The 27,569-nt window shown below is 39.9% G+C and overlaps 1 protein-coding gene across 3 annotated transcripts in view; it reads right to left on the bottom strand.

The window, feature by feature from the left end:
* Positions 1-27,569, bottom strand: part of kcnt1b (potassium sodium-activated channel subfamily T member 1b) — a 225,720-nt gene that overhangs the window by 13,769 nt on the left and 184,382 nt on the right. For all 3 annotated transcript variants that reach the window (XM_052036745.1, XM_052036743.1, XM_052036744.1), the window contains exons 19-27: positions 19,519-19,624; positions 15,349-15,521; positions 13,410-13,481; positions 12,276-12,410; positions 10,004-10,115; positions 7,415-7,516; positions 3,835-3,918; positions 2,294-2,422; positions 497-794 (exon numbers count right to left, since the gene is read on the bottom strand). In XM_052036745.1, the coding sequence (XP_051892705.1) occupies positions 497-794; positions 2,294-2,422; positions 3,835-3,918; positions 7,415-7,516; positions 10,004-10,115; positions 12,276-12,410; positions 13,410-13,481; positions 15,349-15,521; positions 19,519-19,624 (1,211 nt within the window). The remainder of the gene's footprint in view (positions 1-496; positions 795-2,293; positions 2,423-3,834; positions 3,919-7,414; positions 7,517-10,003; positions 10,116-12,275; positions 12,411-13,409; positions 13,482-15,348; positions 15,522-19,518; positions 19,625-27,569) is intronic.

Here is a 27,569-nt window from a genome sequence, read left to right as displayed (position 1 = left end):
GGGCATCACACACTTTAATTTAATAACTATAAATGTTGTTTCGAAATGAATTTGAAAGGCCATACTTAAATATCTTTGAATTTTTCATCATAAAATGTTATAATTTTAATAATACAGCAACATTTTCCATAGCAGCTCTTGAAGGAACAGCATAAGAAGATAGAAACTACTGATTTCAATTACTGGTTCAAAACTATTTGACTGCTCATAAGCAGACATCTTTCTCCTGTGTAAAGATTTTCTTTTAGAAAGAATAATTAAATTTACCATTTAAAGGGTAGATAAGATTTGCAATTTCTGGCATTGCAATAACTGTCAGAGATGAGAACTTTTTATTTTGATCAATTATTTTTAACTTCCCTTAGTAATTTGCTATATGTATTTTGCTTATACATACTGAATTGTAAATTTAGGCCAAATCACTATAATTTGGAAATATTTCACAAGTCAAGCCACTGAGCTGTTTTTTAATATTAGAAAGGAAGACAACACCCACCGTATCCTGTAGTGGGTAAACCCAAGTGCTTCATTCTGTTTTTCACCAGTTCTGACAACTCTTGCCTTTCTGATCGATGATACAGGTTCTGTCTCTGTTGGTTAATCTTTTCATCTGCTTTATTGGTGTGCTTGGTTCCTTTTCTGCTCAGTCTTCGAGCCCACTGCAAGCTCTTGCGTCTCAGCAGCGGGTGCTCTGATTGGTCGCTGGACGTTGAGTTCCGATGACTCTTCCCCCCCCAGTGGTCTTTCACATCCTTTGTGTCCTCACACTCATCAACATTGATTGAGATCTGAGACTGAGGAAAAGAGGGGAAGGGTTGGGGGTGGAAAACAAAGGTCACTACCTAATCTGCCATATAGTTGGACACATATTAGATTATTGCACATTATAAACCCCAATATATATTAGAAATTCTGTTAAAAAAATTAGGACAATTTTGGAAAAAATGTGCACAATGACTGGTTAAGAATCCTGAGCCGCCTCTATGTCTTTCACAATAGCCCAGTAGTAATCAAACATAAAATGACAACATAATTTCCTCTGCTAAAATCAGGTAACATAAGATATGCACATCATGGCAATAGAGTATTGCTGAGTAGACTGGACAGACACTGCCATTTAGCATTGACTAGTCAGATACAGATCCAAGTCTGCAGTCACTCACACAGTCACAGATGGTATCTCAGTCAGGACTGTCAGTCATCAGCCAGTATCCCCATGGAAGAACTGGAACACTGGTCCTCCCATGTTACCTTCTAACAGCTAGTTACAGAGGATAATTCAAATACGTCTGGGCCGCATTCCCAAACCATTAAATCAGTCTAGGAAGCAAAGAAATGAAGAAAGACCTGCACTACAGAGTCCTTTACGTAGCCTCAGTGCATTCCAAAGCACTTTACAGCCATTGATAAGCTTTTAAATATAGTTACCTGGAAATTGGACCATTTACATGCATTAGATTACACTCGCATTCATTAGGATCGATCAAAAAATTGGCCCGTCTCACCCCCTCCTCTTTAAAACACCTATCTTCCCTGTTCGTTCTCAGCCCTGATGCAGGGTCTCAACCTGGAATGTCGACAATTCCTTCCCCACCCCCTACAGATGCTGTTTGATCTGCTGAATTCCTCCAGCAGATTGTTGCTATCAAAAAATTGTCTCCTCCAGTTACAATTGGTCATAATGCATCTGATGTCTGCCTAGTATCTGACTACATCTGGTGAGCAGTGGCCACCAGTTCATCTACCATCACACTGCTATTGAAGGGGTGACCTACGACGTGTATTTATAATGCACAGAAAAATAAACACAAAACACATCAGCACGGAGATGAGAGTTAAAGAATTGCCACTGTTGCATTGGAGTTTTGGTCTCTGCACCTTGCAGCTTCAACTTTTGATCACTTAATGTTGCTGGCTGTTACATTACATGTTGTAGTGTTCATGCATAATGCACAGCAGAGATGCATGTTGCAATCTCTGCCAGTGAGAGGAGCCCACAACTTGCAGGGCTGTGGGATTCCAAGACTGTCACGGAGAGAAGTTCTTTAAGGCTTCATCAATTATCAAGACTTATCATGATCAGAGCAGACATGGGGATGTTCACTGATGATTGCACGATGTTCAATTCCATTTGTAACACCCCAGCGAGCAGCCCATTCCTGCATGCAGCAAGATCCAGACAACATTCAAGCATGGGAGGATAAGTGGCTAGTAACATTCATGTCACTGAAGTGTCTGCCGCCAGTTGTAAAAGGAATGAAGAGCAAAAGGACAAAGTAAAGCAGCACCTCACCTCAGATGTAGAAAACAGGTGCAATTCTGTTCTGTAAATCCCAACTGGAATTTCGGCACTGGAAGAGCAGAGTTTCTGAAAGAGCCTTCCATATGTTCGAATCCATAAGTCATCCTCCGTAATTTTCATCTGAAAAGCAAAAGAAATGACTCAATAGGTTGGGTGGTAGAATATATCCATAACGATTCAAAATTATAGACCAAAGTTCAGAGATCTCATTAGCTTATAGATTCAAAATTAATCATTGGATGCCGTTCACTTATCTAGGCAGCCAGGATTGCATTGGTGGGGTGTATTATCCCTATGATAGCAGAAAATTTGACTTTCATTTCTTTAGGAAAATTCTGAGGCATTCAAACCAAGTTGTTAATGGCACTAAAGAATTGGGCAACTGGTGGATAGTATCAAAGGGCTCAGAGGGCAATTGGAGAGACCAGAGATTGTTCTCATGTGGTGAGAATATTTTCAATTGTAACAGGCTAATTGCAGTTGCCAAAGGTTTTTGGAAAAGTGTGGTTTATATATTTATAACATTCAATGCAGACAAATAAGTAAATATAATTATTTATAGCAAAAAGGATATTTGAATGTTGTTTCTTATTATATTCACTTTCAAGATCTAAGCATTGCTACCAAGGTCAGCATTTATTGCCCATCCCTGGTCATCCTTGAGATGATAGTGATGAGTCATTTTCTTGAACTGCAGTTCCTCAAGGTTCTAAGTACAAACAAGATTTTATTGTTCAATTATTTTTCCAAAATACTGCACTCCCTGTTTGTATCTTTCCAGATATTCCCCCCCCAATTGGAGGATTTATTGTTTGCACCTGAGAAATTCACCGTCTGCCGGCTATACTGTAACATTAGCATCCTCACAGTTTCAAATCAGTGGTACAGTGAAACAATCTCAGGCCTTCACACATTCACGACTCACTGCTCTCTATAGCAGCACCATTATTGTTTGCAATGACATCAAGGTGTCAGTGTGCGTAGGAGAATCGAACTTGAAATAGTTCCTTCAGGGGCACAACTGAGAAGCTCAGAATGGATACGCTGTTCAATAATAATTTAGATGCTGGTTCTTTTACACTTTTAACCCTGTAAATTCATTGGAGAGTGCTATTAAAACGAGCAGTAACAAATGGGTTCCAGGAACAGTAAATCCTTCTGGAGGAAGGAAAAAAGATGAAAGGTTAAACTAAGAACGTGAATTACTGGGATTACTAGGTTGCCTGACCTTGTTGCCAAAAATTCAAGTTATGTAAAGTGAAAACTGGCGGCACAGTTGACCTGCCAGTTCTCAGTAAGATGCAGAATGGACAGAGAGATGAAAGGGGCAGGACAAAGGGAGAGAAATGCAAGTTTTTGAATGGACAATTACTAGAATTACGGTTTGCCAGCCAGCAGGTTTGCAAACAATAAAAAACCACATTAATCTCTGGGTATTTTGAATTTACAGATTAATAAAACAAAATGCAAAAATAAATCAGCAACAAACTTTTTACCCGTCATAAAATAATTCAACCATTTAAAGCACTTACAGCACAAAGGTATCCAGAGCCTGGGGTAGTATCAAGTCCCAGTAACAACCGTGCGATTGGAATCATGTAATCTTTAACAAAGGACTAGCAAGGAATGTAGAAAGGTTGTAACAATTAGTACTTTATAATGAGTTTTTTTTCATTTTGCTTGTTGCTACTTACATCAGGTAGGAACAATTAAAATTTAAGACATAAAACAGAACAAAAGCAGCTGAAATGCTTAGCAACAATAACTTGCATCAATGAAATGTTCCAGGGTGCTTCACAGAAGCATAATTAAACTGACTATCATAACAGACCCTTAAGAAAGTGAATTACTGGGATTACTAGGTTGCCTGACCTTGTTGCCAAAAATCCAAGTTATATAAAGTGAAAACTGGCGGCACAGTTGACCTGCCAGTTCTCAGTAAGATGCATTAAGGGTCTGTTATGATAGTTGATGAAAAGTTTGGCCATGAGATAATTCTTAAGTGTCTTAAAGGAGACAAAAAAGCAGAGGCTTTAGGACAGACAGACAGACAGGTTCTAAGTACAAAAAGATTTTATTGTTCAATTATTTTTCCAAAATACTGCACCCAGTTTTTGTTTTGCTCGGTTTGTTTTCTTTTCAGGACCTTTTTTTCCATAGGGGAATGTATTGTTTGCACCCGAGAAATACAAGGATTATTACATTGAGAAAACACCTTCAGGTGCTTACAGTTTGTTTTGATTGTTTTGGTAAATTATTGTCTCACCAACATGAGAAATGCTAAGTCATCAAGTAATTCAAGTGTTCCAGAGTTTAGGGCCCAGGAAGCTGAAGGCAGAGCCACTGATAGTGCAGAGGATAACAGAGGATGTGCAGGTGGATAGAATTGTAAAAGTGTTATTACTTCAAGGTTGCAATGATAGAGGTAAGCTGGGGCAGGGCAAGGCAAGGAAAGGCAGGTGATGTAGTGTGATGTTTGTTTGTTCTCTCGTTCTTTCTCTCTCTCTATTAACTACATGAAATTAATTTGCAGTGAGCCTAATTTGTATTGAAGATACAGCAAACTCCTGATGAAGTCTCATCCAGAAAGGTCAAAGGCATGAAGTGAATCAAACAAAAATGTTATAGCAGTGCAGCAGCAACTTTTTCTTGATGATGAGTTGTTTATTTTAGAGAGAGACTATATGCTCACTCCCAGCTACAACAAACCACTGCCACACAATTGCTTCATAGCCCTCACCTTGATCCATTTCAAGTATTTGTCTGTTTCCGTTAAGTAATGAAATGATCTCTTGTTCACCCACTCTGTGTGGCAAACCATTCTACACCATGAAAAAACTGCAGCAAGAAATTTCTTACGTTTCCCACTCATGTAATAACAATAAGAAAAATGGAGAGAACAGAGGGAGCCTTACTTTTCATCCAACAGTGTTGAACCCAACCTGGGACTATTTGATGCTGTACCATTGATCACTACAATAGCAAAATGGTTAATTTTATAATAGTAATCTCCTTCAGACAAGGACGACAAGAATGGAATGAATGGAGAAAGATTCTGCTACATCAGAGCTGCCCAATAGTCTGTGCAGGTGACTGGGCACTTCTCATCTATGTGAGACGGCAATCCACCAAAACAATCAAAACAACTTTAAGCACCTGAACACGTTTTTTCAATGTAATAATCCTTGCATTTTAAAAGTTTTTTTTTGCTGAAAGAACATAAGAGCACATAACTGATAATGAATACTTGATGCTAAAAAGGGAGACAAATGTAGATAGATTAACCTGTATTGCAATTAAAACCAGATACTAAGATTGAGACACTTTGTGAAGTGAGCAATTATTTGCATTTACTTTAATTTCAGAAAGCCCAAAGGAAATATTGAAGGCAATCCTCATTTGCCTACTGTTCAAATAACTTTTCCTTTTAACCCACAACATTTTTTAACCTCATGGTGTTGCTGAAAACACCATGCTTTTTAACTGTCTCCCCAAAACCACCACCAGCTCAGACCCCCCTCTCACCATTCCACACTTAAGGGAAAATCTTCAGTCCAATTCCAAGGAGAAACTGCTGGATTTCCTCTATCTCCTGTCTATCCATACCCCTCACCCACACTCCCCACCCTCACACCAATTAGGTAAGTAACTGTCAACAAACACTGAGCCAGCTCATGTGAACTCATATAGGTGAGTTCTAACCATGAAAATGATTCAGGTGCTCTCAGACAGTCGGTGCAATCACATTGGGATAGCTTGTCCAATATGTTCCAATCAACCTAATTAACTTTAAAAAACTTCTATTTTCTGCCAATGGTACCTCAGCAAAGAAACATCCTGAGATCTGCAACTCATTATCAAATTGTAGAATGTTGCAACAAAGAGCAGGCTATTCAGTACTTCAAGCTGGTGTCAGCTCTTTGAAAAGGCTATTCTGATAGTTCCACTGTCCCCAAAAATACTCCTTTTTCATGTGTGCATGCAATTTCCCTTTGAAAATAATTGATTCTGCTTCAATCACCCCATAGCACCTTGTTTGGGTTGGATTGGGGTCAGGTTTATGCGCTCATAAACCGTTGGGTTTGAGTTAGATGCAGCATTAACTTGTAGCAGAGAATACGAGACATAGCAAGCATGAAGGAGACAAAGAAAGAAAGTAGTTGGCAGGCAAAGAGAGAATCCTTTTATGTGTGTATGTGATGGGGGGGAGAGAGGAGGGGGGAGAGAGGAGGGGGGGAGAGAGGAGGGGGGGAGAGAGGAGGGGGGGAGAGAGGAGGGGGGGAGAGAGGAGGGGGGGAGAGAGGAGGGGGGGGAGAGAGGAGGGGGGGAGAGAGGAGGGGGGAGAGAGGAGGGGGGGAGAGAGGAGGGGGGGAGAGAGGAGGGGGGGAGAGAGGAGGGGGGGAGAGAGGAGGGGGGGAGAGAGGAGGGGGGGAGAGAGGAGGGGGGGAGAGAGGAGGGGGGGAGAGAGGAGGGGGGGAGAGAGGAGGGGGGGAGAGAGGAGGGGGGGAGAGAGGAGGGGGGGAGAGAGGAGGGGGGGAGAGAGGAGGGGGGGAGAGAGGAGGGGGGGAGAGAGGAGGGGGGGGAGAGAGGAGGGGGGGAGAGAGGAGGGGGGAGAGAGAGGAGGGGGGGAGAATGTATGTAAAAGAGAAAGAGATTGGAACATGCAGGGCTGGATTGGGCTCCAATTTTAGATCTGAGTAAACCTCTATTCTAGATCAAACCAAAAAAATCCCTTCTGTTGTTTAGCCAATCATCTTGCCACTGTCCTCTGGTTAATGAGATTCATGTCTAGAGGAAATAGTTCTCCTTGATTATCTTAACTTTAGCATCAAAGTGCCCTCCTCCATTATCTCGTCATCACACGAGTGGAACCTGGGAAAAATACCACCCTATTCATTCCAGCCCTCATCAACATTCAATTCAAGACGGGGAATTTAACATTCACAGAGCATAGTTCCAAGTGGTTACTGTACAGCAGAAATGACTTTTACAAGGCAGCAATAGTAAAGTCTCAAATCGAGACATGGTTGTGTATTTCTGATTGGATTGATAACCTGTTTGCTGAAATATCCAAAGAGAATGGTGTTCATGAGTGTGCACTGTAGTACAGACCTGATAAAGTAGTGTGTCCAACATACTGATGCTGAACACCCTTCCAGCAGCAAATGGGAGACGGAACATGAATGCCAAATTTGAACCCTTTTCACGTTCTTTCTGTCAGGTGACAAGGGGAAAAAAATTAAATGCAGTTGATTACATTTAAGTCAGTTCAAGTAATGTCAAATCATTATCCAGAAAATCTACAGCATCAGAAACTCCAATTCCAAGTGGTATTATAAACAAGAATTGGTTCTATCATGGTTGGTTGCTATCAGCAGGCAGACCTGTCCATCAGAAACCACAGGCATAATCCCTATATTTTTTTTCCCCATTGAAACCAGTACATGTGAAACTGTGGATTATGTCTGGAGGCTTAACAGCTCTGGTTTGGGGTACTTCTGGTGGTTTTATCACATGACCTCCTGCCCGTACACACGTGTTTTCCCCACGGCACTCACACTTTGTTATCTGATTGAATTAATCATGCCTGCCTGACAGACAAGTCTTCCCCACCTGTCACCAGTATTTTATATGTAATTGCAATGTGTACAATTATCTCCAAAGAGGCAAAAGTTTATTCTGCGAAGCGTGTTCAGGTGTACATCTGCAACTAAGTGTGTTAGCTCTGACTCAGTCAACTCCGAAGAATTTATGGGTTTGATTCCCTGCTGAGAGACTTCAGCTCAAAATCTGTTAATTCTTTCCAATTCAGTCCACAAGGAGTCCTTTGGTGCCAGAGATGTTGTCTTTCACACTCAGTGGTTAGAGTAAGGCGCTATCTGCCTTCACAGGTGATCACGAATGACTACATGCTATTATACAAAGGTGAAAATGCAAGTATCACCAGTGCCTCAGACACCAACATCACTAAAACACAAAACAGACAATGCTGCAAAGACTCAGAAGGCCAGGCAGCATCTGTGCAATGAGAAACAGAGAAAAGTTTCTGGTTAAAGAACGTTTATCAGAACTGGGAAAAGGAGAAAACAAGAGGAAGACACGAGAGATTGCAGATGCTGGTATCTTAAGCAAACACACAAGATGCTGAAGGATCTCAATGCATCAAGCCAGCATCTGTGGGAGAAATAGACAGTCAACTCTTCAGGTCAACACTCTTCATGTGGACTGGACCCAAAATGCCGACTGTCCATTTCCCTCCATAGATGCTGCCTGACTCACTGAGCTCCTCCAGTATCTTGCATATTGCAAAAGGAGGAAACAAGTTGGTTTTAAGTTGCAGAGAGGGTGGGGAAGACATAGGACAAAGGGAATTCCTCAGACAGGTGATGTCAGGGTTGCATGGAGACAAGTAGGTAAGGCCATCGGGTCGATGAGTTAACAGGGTCCGTTAGGGAGAGAAAGTCCAAACAAAGCAGTATAGAACCTATTGAAAGAGGGCAATTAGAGCACGAGGAACATAAAAGTTGTGAAGTGTAGAGCTGTCAGAAATGTCCAGCAGATCACTGTGCTAATGGAGAGAAAAACCTCTGCCAATATCACTGATGGACTAGCCAGTCACAATACAGACAGAGAAAATGAGCCACCTAAAGTTGGAGAATTTGATATTGATTCTGGAAGTCTGTAACGTGCTCAGACTCAACACTGAATTGTTGGGACACCATGTTAAAGCTGTACAAAATGTTGGTCAGGCTACACTTGGAGTATTGTATGAAGTTCTGGTCGCCACACTCTGGAAAGGATGCAATTAAGCTGGAGAGGACGCAGGAAATATTGACAAGGATTGCCTGGATTGGAGGGATTGAGTTATTAGGAGGGATTGGATAGGCTGTGTCTTTTTTTACCTGGAGTGAAAGAGGCTGAGCGATGATATGATAAAGGTACATAAAATTGTAAGAGGCATAGATAGGGTAGACAGCTAGTGTCTGTATCCCATGATAGGGGTGAATAAAACCAGGGGGCACAGGTTTAAGGTGAGAGGGAGAAGGTTTAGAGGCAGTAGGTTTAGAGGCAGTTTGAGAGACAAGTCTTTTACATAAGGAGTATTGGAATCTGGAATGAGCTGCAAGAGGAGGTGGTAGAGGCAGGAACCATAAGAACATTTATGAGGCATCTTAACAGGTACTTGAATGAGCAGGGCAGAGAGGGAAATGAAATTAATGCAGGCAAGTGGGATTAGTATAGGTAGGCATGATGGTCAGCAGAGATGCTGTGGGCCGAAGGGACTGTTTCTATGCCATACAACTATATGACTCCATGAATTGTTGACAAAGAACGCTGTGTTCCTTTCTTAGTAAATGCACAGTCCACTAGGAAGTGAACGACAGTCTCACACAAACACTTGCACACTGAGTATTATCAAATTTTCCACAAGGCTTATAGATTTAGGCAAAAATTTCTTGATTCCAAGTCAAAATAGCTGTGCAGCATTGGCCCAAAGCCAATTCTATTCATAATGTATACATGAATAGTACTGGTTTAGCTCAATTACATCTCCTACCAAGGTTATGTTTCAGGAGAGAAGCATCTATGGCAACCAGGCACCTACTGCAAACTAAATATGCTGGTAACTCCCACCTAAGGTGAATGTTTAGACACAAGCAATTAATAGAGAATTCACTCAAAATATAAATGAGGAGTTACCTTTTCCAACTTGGAAAGTGCAAGTGAGTAACAGTCCTTGGCTCGAAACTGCATGAACCTCATATTTGACGGGTGAGTCAGTTCCGTGATGATGCTGAGACTGGGGAACAACCTGAAAACGTGGAACACAACAAATGACATTTGAATACAGACAGATGTGGGATAAACAAGTGCCCATCTGTGATGGTCTAATTGCCTTGACTGATTATGGACCCAAAAAAGTTAGTGATGCAAGCAGCTTAGATGACATACTCTACCATGGCCAGGGAAATAAAGGGTGAAGTGTGGCATATAATCATAAATAACTGAAACTTTCAGGGGGATTATGGATAAAATAGCATTCAGTTCCTTCATTTAAACAGGAATTTTGGGAAACAGGGCACAATTGTTTTTTTGTGAAGAGAAAGAGGGAAGTTGAGAAGGGGAGGAAGTGAAATCCAAATTATCTTCTGACCTGACAGCAGGCACTTATCTAAGCACAGAAGTCAAATAATATGACAATGACCTCAATTTAAGACACAAGGTATCCCCACTGTGGGAACATAACCTTGGATATGGAATGCAATCAGCCTAATTTGAGAATTCCTTTAATCCTCACTGACATCTTTCGAAGGAAGTCAATGGCAAAACTAAAACACCATAAGGTACTGCTTCAGTTTGATTTCAATGATGTTCTTGGGCTGAAGTGCTTTAATCACTTACCCCAAATTCAAACACCACGAGTGAAGAGTTCCTTGATCAGGCAGAACGGTGTGAGTGGCTGATACATTGAAATAATTTGTTTACAGTTATTTCCACCAAGGTAATTTTGCAAAGTATTTGTGATACTAAAGGAAACCATTTTCCACCCACTGGTCTGTATTAGTGTTTATTCCCCACACGAGCCTCCTCTCAGCCCTTCGTACTGGAGTGAATTTTACATTCTAACCACCTATTAAAATGATATCTCATGGTGCCAGCTACATAGGGAACTTTGACGGAAAGGGGCACAAGGAAAAGGAGAAGGCCATCCATTCCCTGAGATCTTCTCTATCATTCAACTGGATGATGGGGCACCAATACCTCAACTCAGTTCGCCTCCCTTCACCTTATATTCCTTGACTACTTTACCCAATGTCTCACGTAATGAACGGTGACCTAGTGCTGCCCAAATAAAGAATCAGGAACAATAGAAATAACCCTAAAATTCTGTCTCTATGAATATCATCAGTCCGATTATTACATAATTAATGCATTTGAGTGCATTAAATGATTAGAACCTATAAATTTTAAGATACTTATTTTTCTCTAAATATTTGCATCGCTTTGATTTCACCATCCCGAATTACTGGCATTGTAATTCGAGTCTAAAACAACATTCTAGAAAAACTAGGCCCATCAGCACACAAAGTTCTCTTCTTCAGAACTAGGATTACAGACAGTTTAATCCTTTATTATGGGACGCTTTTAGACTTAATATGTTTTTCATGATTTTACTCTGAATCTCCAACATTTTCCAAATGTTGTCTTTTTACTTGCCTTCATAAAATAAAGGCCCTTCACTATACAGGGCAATATCTCTTTATATGAAATGTTCACAAGGTAAGAATATCGCTGGAACGGCATCCTATCCCATGAGTAGGGACATCATGTTTTTGTTTCTCTAATTCTCACCCTTTTACAAAGCTCTATCAATAGAAAAACATGACCTTAGAATCTAAACATACTAAGGGTGACCTTGAATGTGTCCAGAACTGGCTGAGTTCCTGTTTTTGTTTCAGATGCCAGCATGTGCAGTTTTGTTTGTTTTCCAAGGTGACCCATGTTCTTTGGGCAATGTCAACTATGGGTACAAGTCTGACCTTGCACAAAACATGGAACTGAGCAGTACAGCTTACTGGACAGGGATCAGGAACAAGGAAACTATGGCTGAAATTTATTACAGTGAGAAACAAGTGGAATTGCAAGCAAGCCGACTTACTTGAGAGAGAGCCTGTGGAGTCCTAGAGTAACACAGCACAGAAACAGGCCCTTCAGCCCAACTTGTCCATGCCAACCACAGTGCCCACCAAACTAGTCCCATTTGCCTAAATTTGGCCCACATCCCTCTGAACCCCTCCTATCTATGTACTTATCCAAATGTCTTTTGAATGTTCTTACTGTACCTGCCTCAACCATTTTCTCTGGCAGCTCATTCCATATACGCACCACCCTCTGCGTGAAGAAGTTGCCCCTCAAGTCCCATAAATGAAACTCATTTATGCTTGTCCATACTTTGCAGGAAAGTTCTTACCGGAACATTGTTTGAACGTTGACAATGGTCTTGGCATCAGCCATGTAATCTTCTTCTGCGCTCATCGTACTCTCTTTGTCCACAACTACCAGGTTATCAGCATAAATAATCCCACACTGAAGTAAATTATCCAGGCTGCGGAATATGTCCCAGAAAACAAAATCAAGAGTTCAAATGTGTGAAACACATCCCCTGCAGAAGCAGTGAGAAAGGATCCTCTGAGAGGCATTCTGTTGGTTTGGTTTCAATTAATTAATATATTTTCGCTTTCACCAAATCCTCCAGAGACAGTTTTTTTGGGTTTAATCATCTCAAAGTGGGAAGGGAAGCCTTTAAGAAAATGTTAAAAATTGATGAAAATAGAATTATGCAAGAGGTCTTTAATGAATTTCATATGTTATAAACAGACTTCCAACATCAGTGATGTGGAATTATTTTTTTTATTTATCCCTGTAACTCTGTCCAGGTACATATAAGGTAAATCTTATTTAATCCCATCTTTATATATCAGTCTTTTATTTCTTACAATATGCATCCTTGTAACTGAACTTTGGACTGATCAGTGCCTGGGTTGCGAATTTCCTGGTTAAGCCCCAATTGGCAGGTGAAGGAAGAAACTTCCATGCCACTGACATGGGCCAGAAATAAACTCGGATCACAGAGGTAAGGCACAATGCCTCAGCTCATTGTACATCCAATTCACCAATGGATTTCTTGAAAGGAAAATCAAGCTGTGACTCCAAATATCAAACTGTAGCTAATACAAAGATGGGAAAGAATTAGAAGAGCTCCCAATGCATACTCTTTTTGTTATTCCATGAACGTCTCCAGAAAGATGAGAAAGTGTTAATGCGTTTGTGGAAGTTCACCAATATAATACTGAAACCTGATGGGAGGAGTCCACAAGTGACCCTGTTCTCATAGGAAACTGCTTGAGGTCACTTGGCATGTTCTTATGCCACACACCAATTAAAAAAAAAACTAGTTAGTGGAAGAAATAAACCAAATCTATGTCCAATTACAACATGGCAGTGCAACTGGGGGCTCAGCTCTGCAGCCTTCTAACCCAAGTGGCAGTGTAATCACAGAACTGAAGCTGTTGTTTTTTGAGTGGTACAGTGCATGGATACTTACTTATCAATGCTTCCTGCCATGAAATAAACCATAGGAAAACAGCAGATGGCCTCCAAAAAATGGTTATCGGGCCTGAAAAACACATCATGACATATAGAGACATAAATCCATTTTATTTGTGCAATCAAAACAGTTTTGAGCATTATTCATATATTAAACTTATAATGGTTGTAATTCTGTCATATGATTTCAATTGATATTTTGTTCCAGTAGACTTGATGATGATAGGAAAGAAGGTTAAACATAAAAACTACCAATGACGGCATATCGGAGACACGAGATTCTACAGATGCTGGAATCTGGAGCAACACAAAATGCTGGAGGAACTCAGCAGGTCAGGCAGCATCTATGGAGGAAAATAAACAGTCGACGTTTCAGCTCGAGACCCTTCATCAGGAAGTTCCTCCAGCATTTTGCGAATGACGGCATATACTTGTCAGGAAATGATCATAAGGCCTTAAGACATAGGAGCAGAATTAGGTCATTTGGCCCATCGAGTCTGCTCCGCCATTCAATCATGGGCGATGAACTGCAACAAACCTTGCTCCCTCATACCTTATTGCTAAGGGGGTTGGGTAGAAAAGAAAAGGTGGTAAGGGGAGAGTTTGCATTGTCCTCATTTTAATGAAGTTTGCTCCCCATGTCTCAGATATGGGAGAGAGATTGTGAGCTCTCACTCTGCAACATGGAATTTATAAATAACAGCAAAACACTGCTTTATCCTTTACTCTTCAATGAAGACAGGAGAGGTTTTGTGGGAGTATAATTCCAACTTTTTAAAAACAATTATTAGAATTTTGTTTGCTAAACATTACTGATAAAGTCCAGGAGCAGTTTTCTCTTGCCAAATACTGCTTGTGTAATCATGTACCAAGGAAAAGTGAAATTATATTTAAGAATGTAGGAGGCAAGATTCACTGAGGAGAAAAAACTAAGATATGAGAATCAATATAAATACCTAGAGTAAGAAGAGATGGAAAGACCTAAAGTGGTTTAATCTGGAGCATTTTGTCATTTCATGTTTTTAAATACATGAATCCTTGCAAGTGTGATAACAGGGACTTAAGATGCCTGCATTTTCAGAAATAGTTATACAGTTTCAGCAGCCCATTTTATTTACACTAATAGTCTTTGAGTTTTACAAGCTGCATGATGACAGGAAATATATGTTCTGGCAGGCAATTCCTACTCCCACTCTAGCGTTTGTAGTTTAACACCTCTTCCTTCAGTTATGAGTGACTGACAATATATCTCTTCTTCAAGTCTAAAACTATGACATACAAACCTTTAAGCAAAAGAGCCCTTCAAAACATATTGGGTCTCTCATCCAAGAAAGAGGAATGTAATTAAGAAGAAAGAGATTCTTGATTTTGATAGTTGCATCCAGTTCATAATTATTAAAACAAATACAGTGTTTGGCTTGCCATGGTATGTAGCAATGCTATTACCTTCATAAAGAAGGATAAGTTTCTGGTAGAGTAACATCATGCACTGATGGGTAACTTTTGACAAACTAGCTATAACTGCTTTTAGTCTGCTTTCAATTCTGGATTGTGCTTAGGCATGAAGTGGCTTTTTACAGTGGAAGATTCTTCTGTAAGATAGTTTGTTTGGTATTAGTGATTTACGTGGATGATTAAATTTGACTAAAAAATGAATAACAAAAAAAATCACAACTTTCTGCAAATAAATCTTGATCACAGCATTAGTGGCAGGATCAGATCCAAAAGCATAGTTAACAAACATGCTACTCATTGGAATATACCATTGACAGCTAGGAAATGATCATTGAATTATTTGCATTGGGCTATATTACAGAAATTATTTTCGCCTTACCTATATATGCATTTGCCAAAGGCCAAATGATGCCATTTTTTCTAGGTTTGGAAATTACCACAATCAAATGTTCTAGGCTGAAAATCATCAAAAATGCACTCACGGGTTGTCCAGCAGCAACACAATAGGATTCAGTTCCTTCCTGGGCCTGTAGTAGGCTCGGAGTGGAACAATAAAATTGTACAGTCCATTGCCTGCAGTCTCTGCAGACACGATGATGAGTTTGTTCTTGAACCCATAGGCTTTTGCATCTTCAAAGCTGTTGTGCCTGCAGCCCTTAACAGAACAACAAAATAAAACCACATGTAAGGATAGGGATGGGATATAGTTATCTTGGGGCTCTAAAGAAGTCTCTAAGAGTTGCATAATATTTCAGAACCAATTGAAATGGACAGATCCCATGCTGGGTGCATTTCAGATTGGATGTAAAACAACCTACAGGATTATTTTAAAAAAGAATTTCAGCCAAACCCAACTGGCTGTGAATTCAGAACCACGGTGAATTCAGAAGCTATGAAAGGTACTCAATGGAAATGTTCTTTCTTTAATTGAAAAATATTTTCGTACATGGCATTTGTATTCAGAGTGTGCTTACTTCTTTTTTTATAAATGTGTTCTGCTACAGGTTTCTGTGACAGCCACAGTGGGGGGGGGGGTGCGGGGGGGGGAGAGAGAGTGGGCGAAAGGGAGAGGGTGGGTGAGAGAGAGTGCGAGAGACAGAGACAGAGTGCGAGAGACAGAGACAGAGTGCGAGAGACAGAGACAGAGTGCGAGAGACAGAGAGAGTGCGAGAGACAGAGAGAGTGCGAGAGACAGAGAGAGTGCGAGAGACAGAGAGATAGATAGATATGGATAGATCTCCTCCAAACCAATTTCATTTATTCATTTATCAGGATCACTGAAAAGGCCAGCGCTTAGAGTCAGGATGATGTGCGTCTTGAAGGTGAATATGCAGGCGTTAGTACTTCCTTGCACTTGCTGTCCTTATTTTTCTTGGTGGCGGTGGTCATGGGTTTGAGAAATGCTATCACAGCAGCACAGGTGAGTCACTGCAATGCATTTTTAGATGTTATACTCTACACCAACTATCCAATGGTGGTGGAAGGTGTGACTGCTTTGGGTGGTGAATGCGGAGCCAATCAACTGAGCTGCTTTGCTTTGGATGGTTGCAGGCTTCAAGTGTTGTTGAAATTACATCCATTCAGGAAAGTGAGAGTATTCTATCATACCCTGACCCACAACCTTGTAGATTGTGGAAAGCCTCTGGGAATCAAGAGGCAAGTCATTTGCTGCAAGACACCTAGCCTCTGGCCTGCTCTTTGTAATTATATTTGTGTGACTGGTTTAGTTAAATTTCTGATCAATGGCGACTCCCAAGATGTTGAAAATGGGATTTGGAAATTGGTTTATTATTGTCACAAGTGTTACTTGTCATTAACAACTGATGCAATGGGGCAGTCGGTATCGTCATATGTAAATGTAATAACAGTCGCACAATTTCTTGCTAAAAAAATTACTCATCACAGCATCTTGAGCTCCAGGGATTTTAAATAACTATCTTTTGCAGGATTCTTGGTTCTCCTGCTTGATTTACAAGAAAGTTTCATTCCAAACATATGTGGGTTGCATTGCTGGCTACATAATCTTTCACTTTTTCATGCCAGCTATGTCACTGATTGAAGCGTAACCTATAGTAGACTGATGAATAACTTTTATTCTTTTGACAGGTAAAAGAGACGTGGAGAAATGAGATATGGACTTTTTCAGTTCACATTCAATCATATTTGATTCTTCAATGTCAGGCTACAATGTCTGTTTATTTGTTGCTGGAAACTTACCAACGCATAACCTAGGAGAAATAAAACAGCAAGAAAGGAAAGCTACAATTCCTTTCACATTCAATAGCTTGTAATCAAAATGCTATCCTACAGGAAAACTTTGAGGGTGGCTTTTTGCCAGGACTATGCTGACGTCACAATTCCCAGGAAACAATCGATAGAGATGGAAACATTTGGCAAAGGTTAGACTGAAAATGTTGTCTCAACACAATGCAAATTGCTTTAAGCAAAACCTTAAACAACTACAAAACTAAAGTGCACACAGATGGGGAGAAGACACAGAGGGACTTTAGGGCTCATGTCCACTAATCCTCAGCTTGTTTTTTTTCCCCCCTTTTTATCCCTCTGGGAGTGGAGGACACGTCCAGTCTGAGCTGCCGGCATGTCTTCCTGCTCTTGCAACTCCTACATTCTTTTGATTATGTTCTCCCTCTCCAACTGCTTCCATTCACCATTGACCAGACAATCTTATTTACAGCTTATCCCCATGGTCATTCCGGTTTTACCCGATCAGAGATATCCCCCTCCCCAGCATCCCCACAGTTTAACAAGCTTCTTTTGCCTCCTTTCCTGTTCTGAGGAAGGGTCTTCCACTTGAAACATTAACTCTGTTTCTCTTCCCATAGATACGACCTGGCCTGCTGAGTATTTCCAACATATTCTGTTTTTATTTTAGTTTACCAGCACCTGCAGTTGTTTTGAATTTCTGATTTTCATGCATGCTTTCCTTTATTAGCTGAGGCACAGAATACAAGAACAGGGAGCATATGTCATAACTGTATTTGCAATTACTTACACCGGCATGAGAACTGCTTACTGTCACACTGTCTACCACACTGCAGAAAAGATATATTTGTACCGGACAGAGAGCGGAAGAGGTTTATGAGGATGTTGCCAGTACTGGAGAATTTTGGCTGTGAGGAAGACTGGATAGGCAGGGGTTGTATTCTTTGGAACAGAGAAAGCTGAAGGGAGACTTAATTGAGGTGAATACAAGGATGAAATGCCCAGACAGCATAAATAGAGGGGACGTATTTCCCTTAGCAAAGTCGTCAAAATCTAGCAGGCAAGGAATTAAAGTAATTGGTGGAAGGATTACAGGGGAGGTGAGGACTTAGAGAGCATGGTAGAGATCTGGAACTCATTGCCCAAAAGGGTAATAGAAGTAGAAATCTCATCACATTTAAAAAGAACTTGATGTGTTCTTGAAAAGCTGTGACCTGTAAGGTGACAGACTAAGTGCTTGAAGGAGAATTTTGGCTGGGTGGGCTTTATCCACTGGTCTGGACAAGATGGGCTGAATGGCCTGCTGTGTGTCATAAATTTTCTATGATTCTGTAGGGAAGTGACAGCAAAATCTTTTCCTGATTAACATTAAAAACAGCTTATCTACATCATTTTAATTAACCCCATCTTCCTTTCCTCCACTCTGATCTCACTGTAATACTTAACTGATATTTGAGTATAACCATAAGCACTCAGCTCTGCTCACACTGACAATCTACAGTATAGTTTTTCCACTGCTTTAATTGAACGTGTAAAACTACATTTAATACAGCCCAACTAAGATACATATTCATTATTGCCTTCTTGCTATTTATTCAGTGTCTTTGAAAGTATTTAAAAGAAATAGAGTCATAGAGACAGACAGCAGGGAAACAGGCCCTTCAGCCCACCAAGTCTGTGCCATCAACCACCCATGTCCAATAATTCTACATTAATCCCATTTTAAATTCTCCCCATTTTCCCTTGAACTCTCCTAGATTCTACCACTCATCTAAGTACTGGGGGCAATTTACAGTGACCAATTAACCTACCAATTCGCCTGTCTTTGGGATGTGGGAGGAAACCGGAGCACCCAAAGTAAATTCATGTGGTCACCAGGAGAATGTGCAAACTCCACACAGACAGTATCAGAGATCAGGGTCGCACCGGGTCTCTGGAGCTGCGAGGCAGCATTCTACCAGCTGCACCACAGTGCCAGGTACATGAGGGAGAACGGTATGCTGATAGGGACTGATAAAATATTGTGGTAGGAGGCTTGTGGGGAACATAAAAACCAAAGCAAACTAGTTGGCAAATTTTCAGTGCTGTAAGTTCATGTAACATCAAATTATTGTCTCTTGTCATGGTTGGGTCCATCTCACAATCTATCGATGGTGAGATAGACCCAACCATGTATAAAGAAAATACTATATAGCAATACTTTCTAAACAAGAGAGGTTATATAATTGATTGTCCTTGGTGCACAGATAGAAAACACTCCAAAACAGCATCAGCAGAACCTTTGACTTGAAACTTCTTAAAGATCTTTGTAAAACCTTCCAGAAAAAGAACTAATGCACTCTTTTTCATCTCTACTTCTGCAATTGATCCCTTGCAAGTACAGGACAAACGTTCTGCTTAGCCTACCAGGTTAACTTTAAGGGTCTTACCCTGTCTAATCTCAGACAGCAGAATGAAGCCTTCACAGGTAGAAGGTGGCAGAGGGTTGGAGAACTTCCAATGTAAGGCGAATTGGGAGGGTATCCTTTCACATACCTGGATGTAAAGAGAAGGAAAATTAAGAGCTATGATTTTTGATGCACAATTAGAATTTGTCAACAATATGGTCTGAAATGTTTTTCATGGAACTATTAATGATGGTAGGGTGCAATGGTGTGTATGGGCATAAAGGCTGGAAACCACGACACACCCATAAAGGGAAACTGAGCTCATTGCATAATGGGTGGCTAATCCACTACTGATTTATGGAGTTAACAATTCCACTCCTGCTTTACAAATAACATGCTTACAACTTCTTAAAATTAACACAAAGTGAATAATACACGGATGTGACGGCTAATGCTTATCAGTCAATTTTTTGGATACAAAGCATGAAAACAAAATCCTGAGGGATCTTGACAGGGTGAGTATGAAGAGCATGTTCCTTCCTGTGGGAGAATTCAGAACTTGGAGTTATTTTTAAAAATTAAGGGGTCACCTATTTAAGATAGATGCAATATTTCTTCTCTCAGTGAATCGTGAGTCTTCGGAATTCAGTTCCTCAAAGGGCAGTAGAAGCTGAGTTTTTGAATATCTTTGAAGCAGCAATACAAAGGTTTTTGATTAGCAAGGGGTGAAAGGTTACAGTGGGAGACTGGAATGCAGAGTTTGGATTCCAATCAGATCAGCTATTGCAGAATAGGCTCAAGAGGCTGATCGACCTGCTCCTGTATGGGAATCATTAATTATTAAATTATTAAGACAATATTGCATTACAAGACTTGACTGTGCACAAACTAGATATATTTTCTACCTCACAATAGCCATTATATGTCAAAATACTTTAATAAATTATTTTGTGATGCCTTAAAATTTTCTTTATCATTTTAAATCCATAAAAACAAAAGATGTTTCTCTCGAAGAAAATCCACATGACCACAAGATGGTGCTATTGGATCAATCACATGTTGGGACTGGGTTGTGTTAGCACAGTTATTGTTTGAGGTTTACCAATGTCTAAGTAATAGTACTTTTAAGAAAAATATGCTTTGTATCCAAATGGCTTTAACCTAATGACTTTAACTTGGTCATAAAATGAAAATGCTTACCACCTCATTAAATCTCAGAATGAAAGGTGATTTACTGCAACACAATGAGCTATAGACTGCAGCCAAGCTCGAATTGTGAATAGGAAAAATTGTTTAGTTTTTGGAATTTTGCCCAGTTGCTAGAATGGGTTGAGCTGTTTATAAGCAGAAGTAAACCTTCATCTAGACCAATAAGTAACCTGAAGTTGGATCTTTCAGCAGTTCAATACAAGGATATCCTTCAGATTTTGATAGCTGTTCATTAAGGTATTGTGACCAACCTAATTACTACTCTTTGTGCATTTAAATGAAAAATAGCCTCAAGATTGTTGTCCTTCATACTGTTTGATAAAATGGCAAATAAAGTAATTGTTCTCAAAGGAAATAGGGGTTTGAATCCACAAAGGCTGAAGTTTTCCATTTTTCTCCTTGACTTTCTCCCTCATCTTCATTTTCTTGTCTTTATTACATATTCCTTGATCTGCTTTCCAACATTAATCTTGGGCTTCAAAATTCCAATTAATGCTGCATCTAAAGAATCCTGAGGCACAGCACTCTAGATTTTCACCATTCTTTGTGTAAAGGTGTATCATGAATAAACTTCTAAGTGACCAAGCTCTAATTTTAAAGTGTTGCCTTTTTATTCTGGTTTTCTTTACCACAGAAGGTACTGAAAACAATGAATCACCCACTAAATGGCTGAATGCAGCTCCTCTCCTTTGACCATGCGGAATTTGAAGTGGAATAAATTTGAGAAATCTCAGCTTTATTCACAGTGACATGATCCTTCAGAAACAAAAATCCTACTCATTACTTGGAGGCATTTGCTTTGCTCAAAAGGGAGGAGGCCTTAATTGAAGATAGAAAAGCCTCAAAGTGAAGCAGCAGTGGTATTTGAAATTAAATTGGAAATTAAAGTACAGGGCTAGGATGCAAAGGTGGAAACTTTACCGTCTTTATCCTGAACTGAGAATGTTAATTATACAACAGCATTTTTCCCCATTGACCTTCACCAATTTTAATAGATGCACCGTAGAAAGCAACCTATCTGAGTGCATCACGGCTTGATATGGTATCTGCTCTGCCCAAGACTATAAGAAACTGCAGAGAGTTATGGACACAGCTCAACACATCATGGAAACCAGCCTCCCCTCCATGGATTATGTCTACACTTCTCACTGCATCAGCAAAGCAACCAACATAATCAAAGCCCTCTCCCACCCCAGACACTCTCTCTTCTCCCCCCATCAGGCAGAAGATACAAAAGCCTGAAAGCACATACAACCAGGCTCAAGGACAGCTTCTATCCCACTGTTATAAGACAGCACGCCCACAACTTCCTAACCTGTATGTCTTTGGAATGTGGGAGGAAACCGGAGCATCTGGAGGAAACCCACGCAGACACGGGGAGAACGTACAAACTCCTTACAGACAGCGGCGGGAATTGAACGCGGGTCGCTGATGCTGTAAAGCATTACGCTAACTGCTACACTACCGTGCCTGCCTTCCTCCTTTCCATTGGCCAATCATTATTAATCATCAGGCCTCCAACAGTTTAGGCTCTTCTCAGAATTCCCTTCCTCAATCACTCCACCTCCCTTCTCTTGCATTAACTTCACTTGAATCACATGTCTGACTATGTCTTCTATTATCTCCTCCCTTATTTTGGTGTCCATTTTTGCTTTCTATCCTTGGGCAATGATAAATCTTTACGACCTGCATTAATCAGTAACATTTTTAAAATATGTTTCACATTGCAAAAACAGATTATCTAGTGTCACACAGCAGGAAAAAAATAAACATTCACATGTGATTGTAGAAACTTATTTGAACACGAAAATAAGTAACAACTGTTATTTATTGCTAAACATTAATATTCAGAAAAAAACTGAATCACAGGGAGGCACTCAGCCTTTGTTAGATGGAATCGAACAAATAACATGCTGTGGTCAACGAGTTAATATTGTAAATTACAGAAAGAAGCTTGAATCTGTGTATAAATGCTGCCTGGATATTGGGTTTCGACATGGTTCTAAGTTAAGTAATGTGTACAATAGTTGCCTTTACACTTAAGATTGAAGCCATATTATGACAAACTTGTACAATTATTCTATTATAGAACAAATGACACATCCATTTCCTTGCAAACTGAGCCACATTTTTGGCTTTTATGCTCACTGATAAAAGAGCATTTTCACAACAGTTCATCTAGTATTAGCAGACATTTCTACCCTCCTCATAAGGGTTAAGCAAGAGTTACATTCCTCCTCAGATTTGCTAATCCATCCCTTACAACCAAAGCTCGCAGAAAAGAGGCTACAGGCAGTTCAGCCATCAGAGAGCCGGGGAGCTCCTGCAGCATGGCATGATTATCTATCTTCTGTTTAAGGTTCTCCTGGCATTTCATGAATACTGGAGTCACAAAGAGTCTCTGTTTAACCTTTTCTGTTCCATGGGACAATCTGTAGAGCAAGGGGAAAAGTGTTGGACTAATTGAGTAGCTCCTTCTTGGCAAAGGCGTGATGGTTCTTATGGCTATTTTGAGATCCTATGATGTCCCCTGTTTAATTTTAGCACTTCAGGCATTTCACGAATGCTAACGTCATGAACATCAGCACACATAGTGTTCTCAAAGTAAAAGGGCAATGATGCAAAAATGTTTAATGAAATGCTACCTGCAGACAAGAATATACTGCCTAAAAGGGCGGTGGAACCAAATTTGGTAGTGAGTTTAAAAAGAGATTTCTAAATTATTTAACATACAATGATGAAACACGAGGAAAGAATTTGACCCATCATGCCAATGCTGGCTCCTTGAAAGAGCTACGAATTAGTCTTACTTGCCCGCCCCTTCCCACTAACACTGCAACTTTTTTTCTTTTCAAGCACTTATCCAATTTGCTTTTGAAAATTATTATTGAATCTGCTTCCATAAATGCAATCCTTCCATTCTAAAGAATTTGCTATAGAAAAATGATTTATCATCTCTTGAAAGTGAAACCATTAATGCTTCAGGTCCAGGAACCTTCATCGGAACCTGAAACGTTAACCTTTTGTCTTTCCACAGATGCTGCCTGACCTGCTGAATGTTTCCAGCATTTTCTGTTTTTAGTTCAGACTTTCAGCATCTACAGTTTTTTTGATTTTCATCATCTCTATTGTTTTTTTTAAAAAAAGAATCTGCCTCCTTTAGATACTAACATTCTGACAAGGAACACAGCTTCACTTACTTAATATCAAAATCCTTTCCAATTTTCCACACCTTCTCTGCTCTAAGGTATAATTTGGAGGGCAATGTGAAAAAAGAACAGGGAGCTGAACTAACCGATTAGCTCTTTCTAATGGCCATTTTGAAATTCAGTGATGCTTCTGAAAATGAGTTTCCATTCACTGTGTTATTACAAAACACAATGCTTGACAGCATTTTCCAGACACATGGTCTCCACCAACTAGAAAGACCCGGGCAGCATGGGATCACCATTTCATACAAAATCACGCCCAAGTCACACACTATTCTTTCTTCGAAATATATTGTCATTCCTTCATCAATTCTGAATCCATCTTCACCAGAAGAATTGCAATGGTTCAAGAGAGGGATTCACCACAACCTTTGCAAAGGCAATTAGAAATGAGCAAAAAGCATCAACATTGCCAGCATTGCACATGTAAAATGAAAGAACAATGTATACCTCCCAGAACATAGTTGGGAAGATAACACAATGTTCTCATTAAGCATATACAGTTGTGCATGATTGCTTTAACTATTTTAATTTTATTGAAGGCAAAATGGCAGCTTTTCACTATGAAAGCAAAACTAAATGAAGGCAAACCTTTCACTAAAACATGGACAGTAAACTCAGCATTCGTGTTTGAGTTGCAAGGTCAGGTAAGACATATAGGTGAACTGAACTCATGATTGGATTTGTTGCTGCTTAACTAGGAATTAATTAGAAATCACAGCCTGTCACCTTAAGGAACTGCCTTCCTATATTGTTTGCAAATATGCAGATGTTGTGCTGGCACAGCACTAAGACAAACAAATGTGGAGTTGTCCTACAGGGTTCCCACTCAGTTGCAACACAAGAACAGGAAAGGAGAAATTCAAAAAAAGAATGGATTCCTGAATGCAATTTATTGTTAGGATTTAATGGGAATGATTAGACAATTTCTGTGTTTGAGTACAATATGATATAACAAATGTACGGGCAATTTCTACACCACCATGCACTAGAATCGGTTGATGACTTATCCAAGGTAAAAATGTAGCCATGCAAACTAAACCACAATGAGAACCAATCAGCAGCAATGTGGGGTCCATTAGCACACCTACACAAGAAAAGGTTTCAAAGAACTGTAACCTTGAGATGGCGCGTATCTCCAAGATTCTGCAGGTTTAGCTCCTTTTGCTTTACAAACTTGCAACATTAAAAAGTTGTCTTCAGAAACGCCTTTACAGGCTCAGAATGTCACATAACTAGTCACACAAGTCAAGAGCTAATCACCAGCTTACTTAATAAAGGGAACATCATAGCTGTGCACAATTCAGTTCATACCAAATACTTCACTTTGCAGTAGAGCTCATAAGAAACCGAAGCTGATTATGGCACCCTATCATTGAAGCTTCTGAGATCTGCTCAGTCAGCCTGGGGTGGAGATTGAAAATGGAACTTTTCTGAACTCAAATGATTCAGCACCAATTCATTCAATGTACTGAGCCACAGGGCTGAGAGGGGAACAAAATATTCAAACACTGAAAATAAATGAATGATTGCCAAAAATGGGAACTACCACAATTAGAGTTTTCATTATAACTTCATACAATTACTATTTTTGGAAGTTTTCAGTCTTAATTCCCGTTATTTATATATCTCTAACTTCAGAATATTCTCTTTCAAAAGGGTATTTGACCTCTTCTTAAAATAAGCAAATATTTGTCGGAGTATGGATAATGAGCAAGGAGTCGGACTAACTGGACTTTTAGAGACGTGGTGGATGGAATGATATCTTTCTGTGCCAAATGATTTTATGGTCTATAAATATATTACTCAACCACAGATTAAAAGAAAATAGTCTCACCTGGATATGGAATTACATTCATAACTTAAAAGCAGATTAGTATGAAACATGATCAAATGCTGCTATAAGCAATCCTTGTTGCTGATAACCACAAACACTATTTTGTGCCATGACATGGAAATAGGCAAATAGCACAGATGCGTCCCAAGGGAAATTAGATAAGTCTGTGAGAGAGAAAGGAATGGAAAGATATGTCAACAGAATGAAGTGAAGTAAATAGAGTGGGAGGAGGGTCATCTGAAGCATAAACACCAACACCACACTGTTTTGTGCTATAAATTCAATCCTTGTAACCAATAATTTCCCTGATTTCAACCTAACCATCCCATAAAACAACTAACAGCTAAATCAATGAACAGTCACTCAACTGCCTTTTTGAATACATTACTAAGCCAAGCGATCTTCGGAACAGAAACCAATCTTTATTAGTCAACGGAAATAGCTTTGTAGTCAGTTAACCAAAATGTAAATCTAGACAAATGCAAATTTTGAAATGCAGCATTCATTTGAGACAGTGGTACACTCAGCCAGTTCCATCATGGTACAGCCCTCCCCACCATCAAGGACATCTACAAGAGGTGATGTCTCAGGAAGATTACATCCATCATCAGGGAACACCGCCATCCAGACCATGCCCTCTTCTCAATGCTGCCATCAGGCATAAAGTACAAGAGCCTGAAGACCCACACCTCAGGGTTCAACAGCAGCTTCTTCCCCACTGCCATCAGGTTCTTGAACTGACCTGTAAAACCCCAACCCTACCTCAGACTCTATTTCTTGTCTCTCTCTCAACTTGCACTAGTGTCATTATGTTTATTTTATCATGAAAGTAACATATCATTTATGCTAATTTAAGTTAATGTTAAGTTATGTTTGTAATGTACTGTGCTGCTGCTGCAAAAAGCAAGTTTTTAAGGCATTTATACCCTGGGTATGTATGCCTATGACAATAAACTTGAACTATCATCCTGAACATGTTTCACGTAGATCCAGTCAGCAAACTGGATGTTATTTTGGCTAAGTAGAAACTCTGTGCTACACAGGCTGTTCCCAGGGACACATATGACAGAAATCACGATTCTTTTACTAATTTCTGATTTTAGCCACAGTCAAAAGAAAATCTAATCAATGTCATCAACTGGAAATGAACATCGAAATCTTTACAAAGTAGTTTCAAGGTACATTCAATATCAAACATTATTTCTTTTGTATGGTTGGTAATAATTACAAGTAAAGACCAGGAAATAGTCTGAAAACTAACTTACCAGTATGCAAAATTGATAATTATAAACTGTACAGCTGTAATTCATACTTTGTACTTGGGCCACTGTTGTAAAACTCTTGTTGGGGTGAAGGTGATGTTGGGGCATATTGGTACCCAGCATTGGGAGGGATGCAGTTGGAGAGGTCTGTAAACAGGCAATGTGTTGTAATTGGCAGCCTGTGACCTACTGTTCATGGGCATGAATAGGACTCACAATGACGGACCACTAGATAACTTAAAGGTGTACAACCGAGAGGTGGTACCCTAAGCACAAAGGATCTGAAAGCATTAGGCATTGTTTTGAATTGCAGAGTCACAGATGATTTTCTGATAACATTCTATTGTTGCATTTCATGATAAAATTACTAGGCAGAAACATTTTCTCTACACTACCTCAATTACCCGAACAGTTTACTTACATCTCAGCAACAGGTAGTGGTCACAGTACTGAAAGTGTGGTCTGACCAGAACACTAAAAATAGAATGTGGCCTTTACTGTTGTGTGCTGCACTGTCAGACTATTGAACAATGCAATGGGCAGACATGACCCCTCTCTGTGCCTGCTTACGGTGCC

This window comes from Pristis pectinata, chromosome 23, assembly GCF_009764475.1.
Source record: "Pristis pectinata isolate sPriPec2 chromosome 23, sPriPec2.1.pri, whole genome shotgun sequence".
NCBI lineage: Eukaryota > Metazoa > Chordata > Chondrichthyes > Rhinopristiformes > Pristidae > Pristis > Pristis pectinata.
The sequence above is the reverse complement of the archived record's forward strand: the minus strand, read 5'-3'. Positions and strand labels throughout refer to the sequence as shown.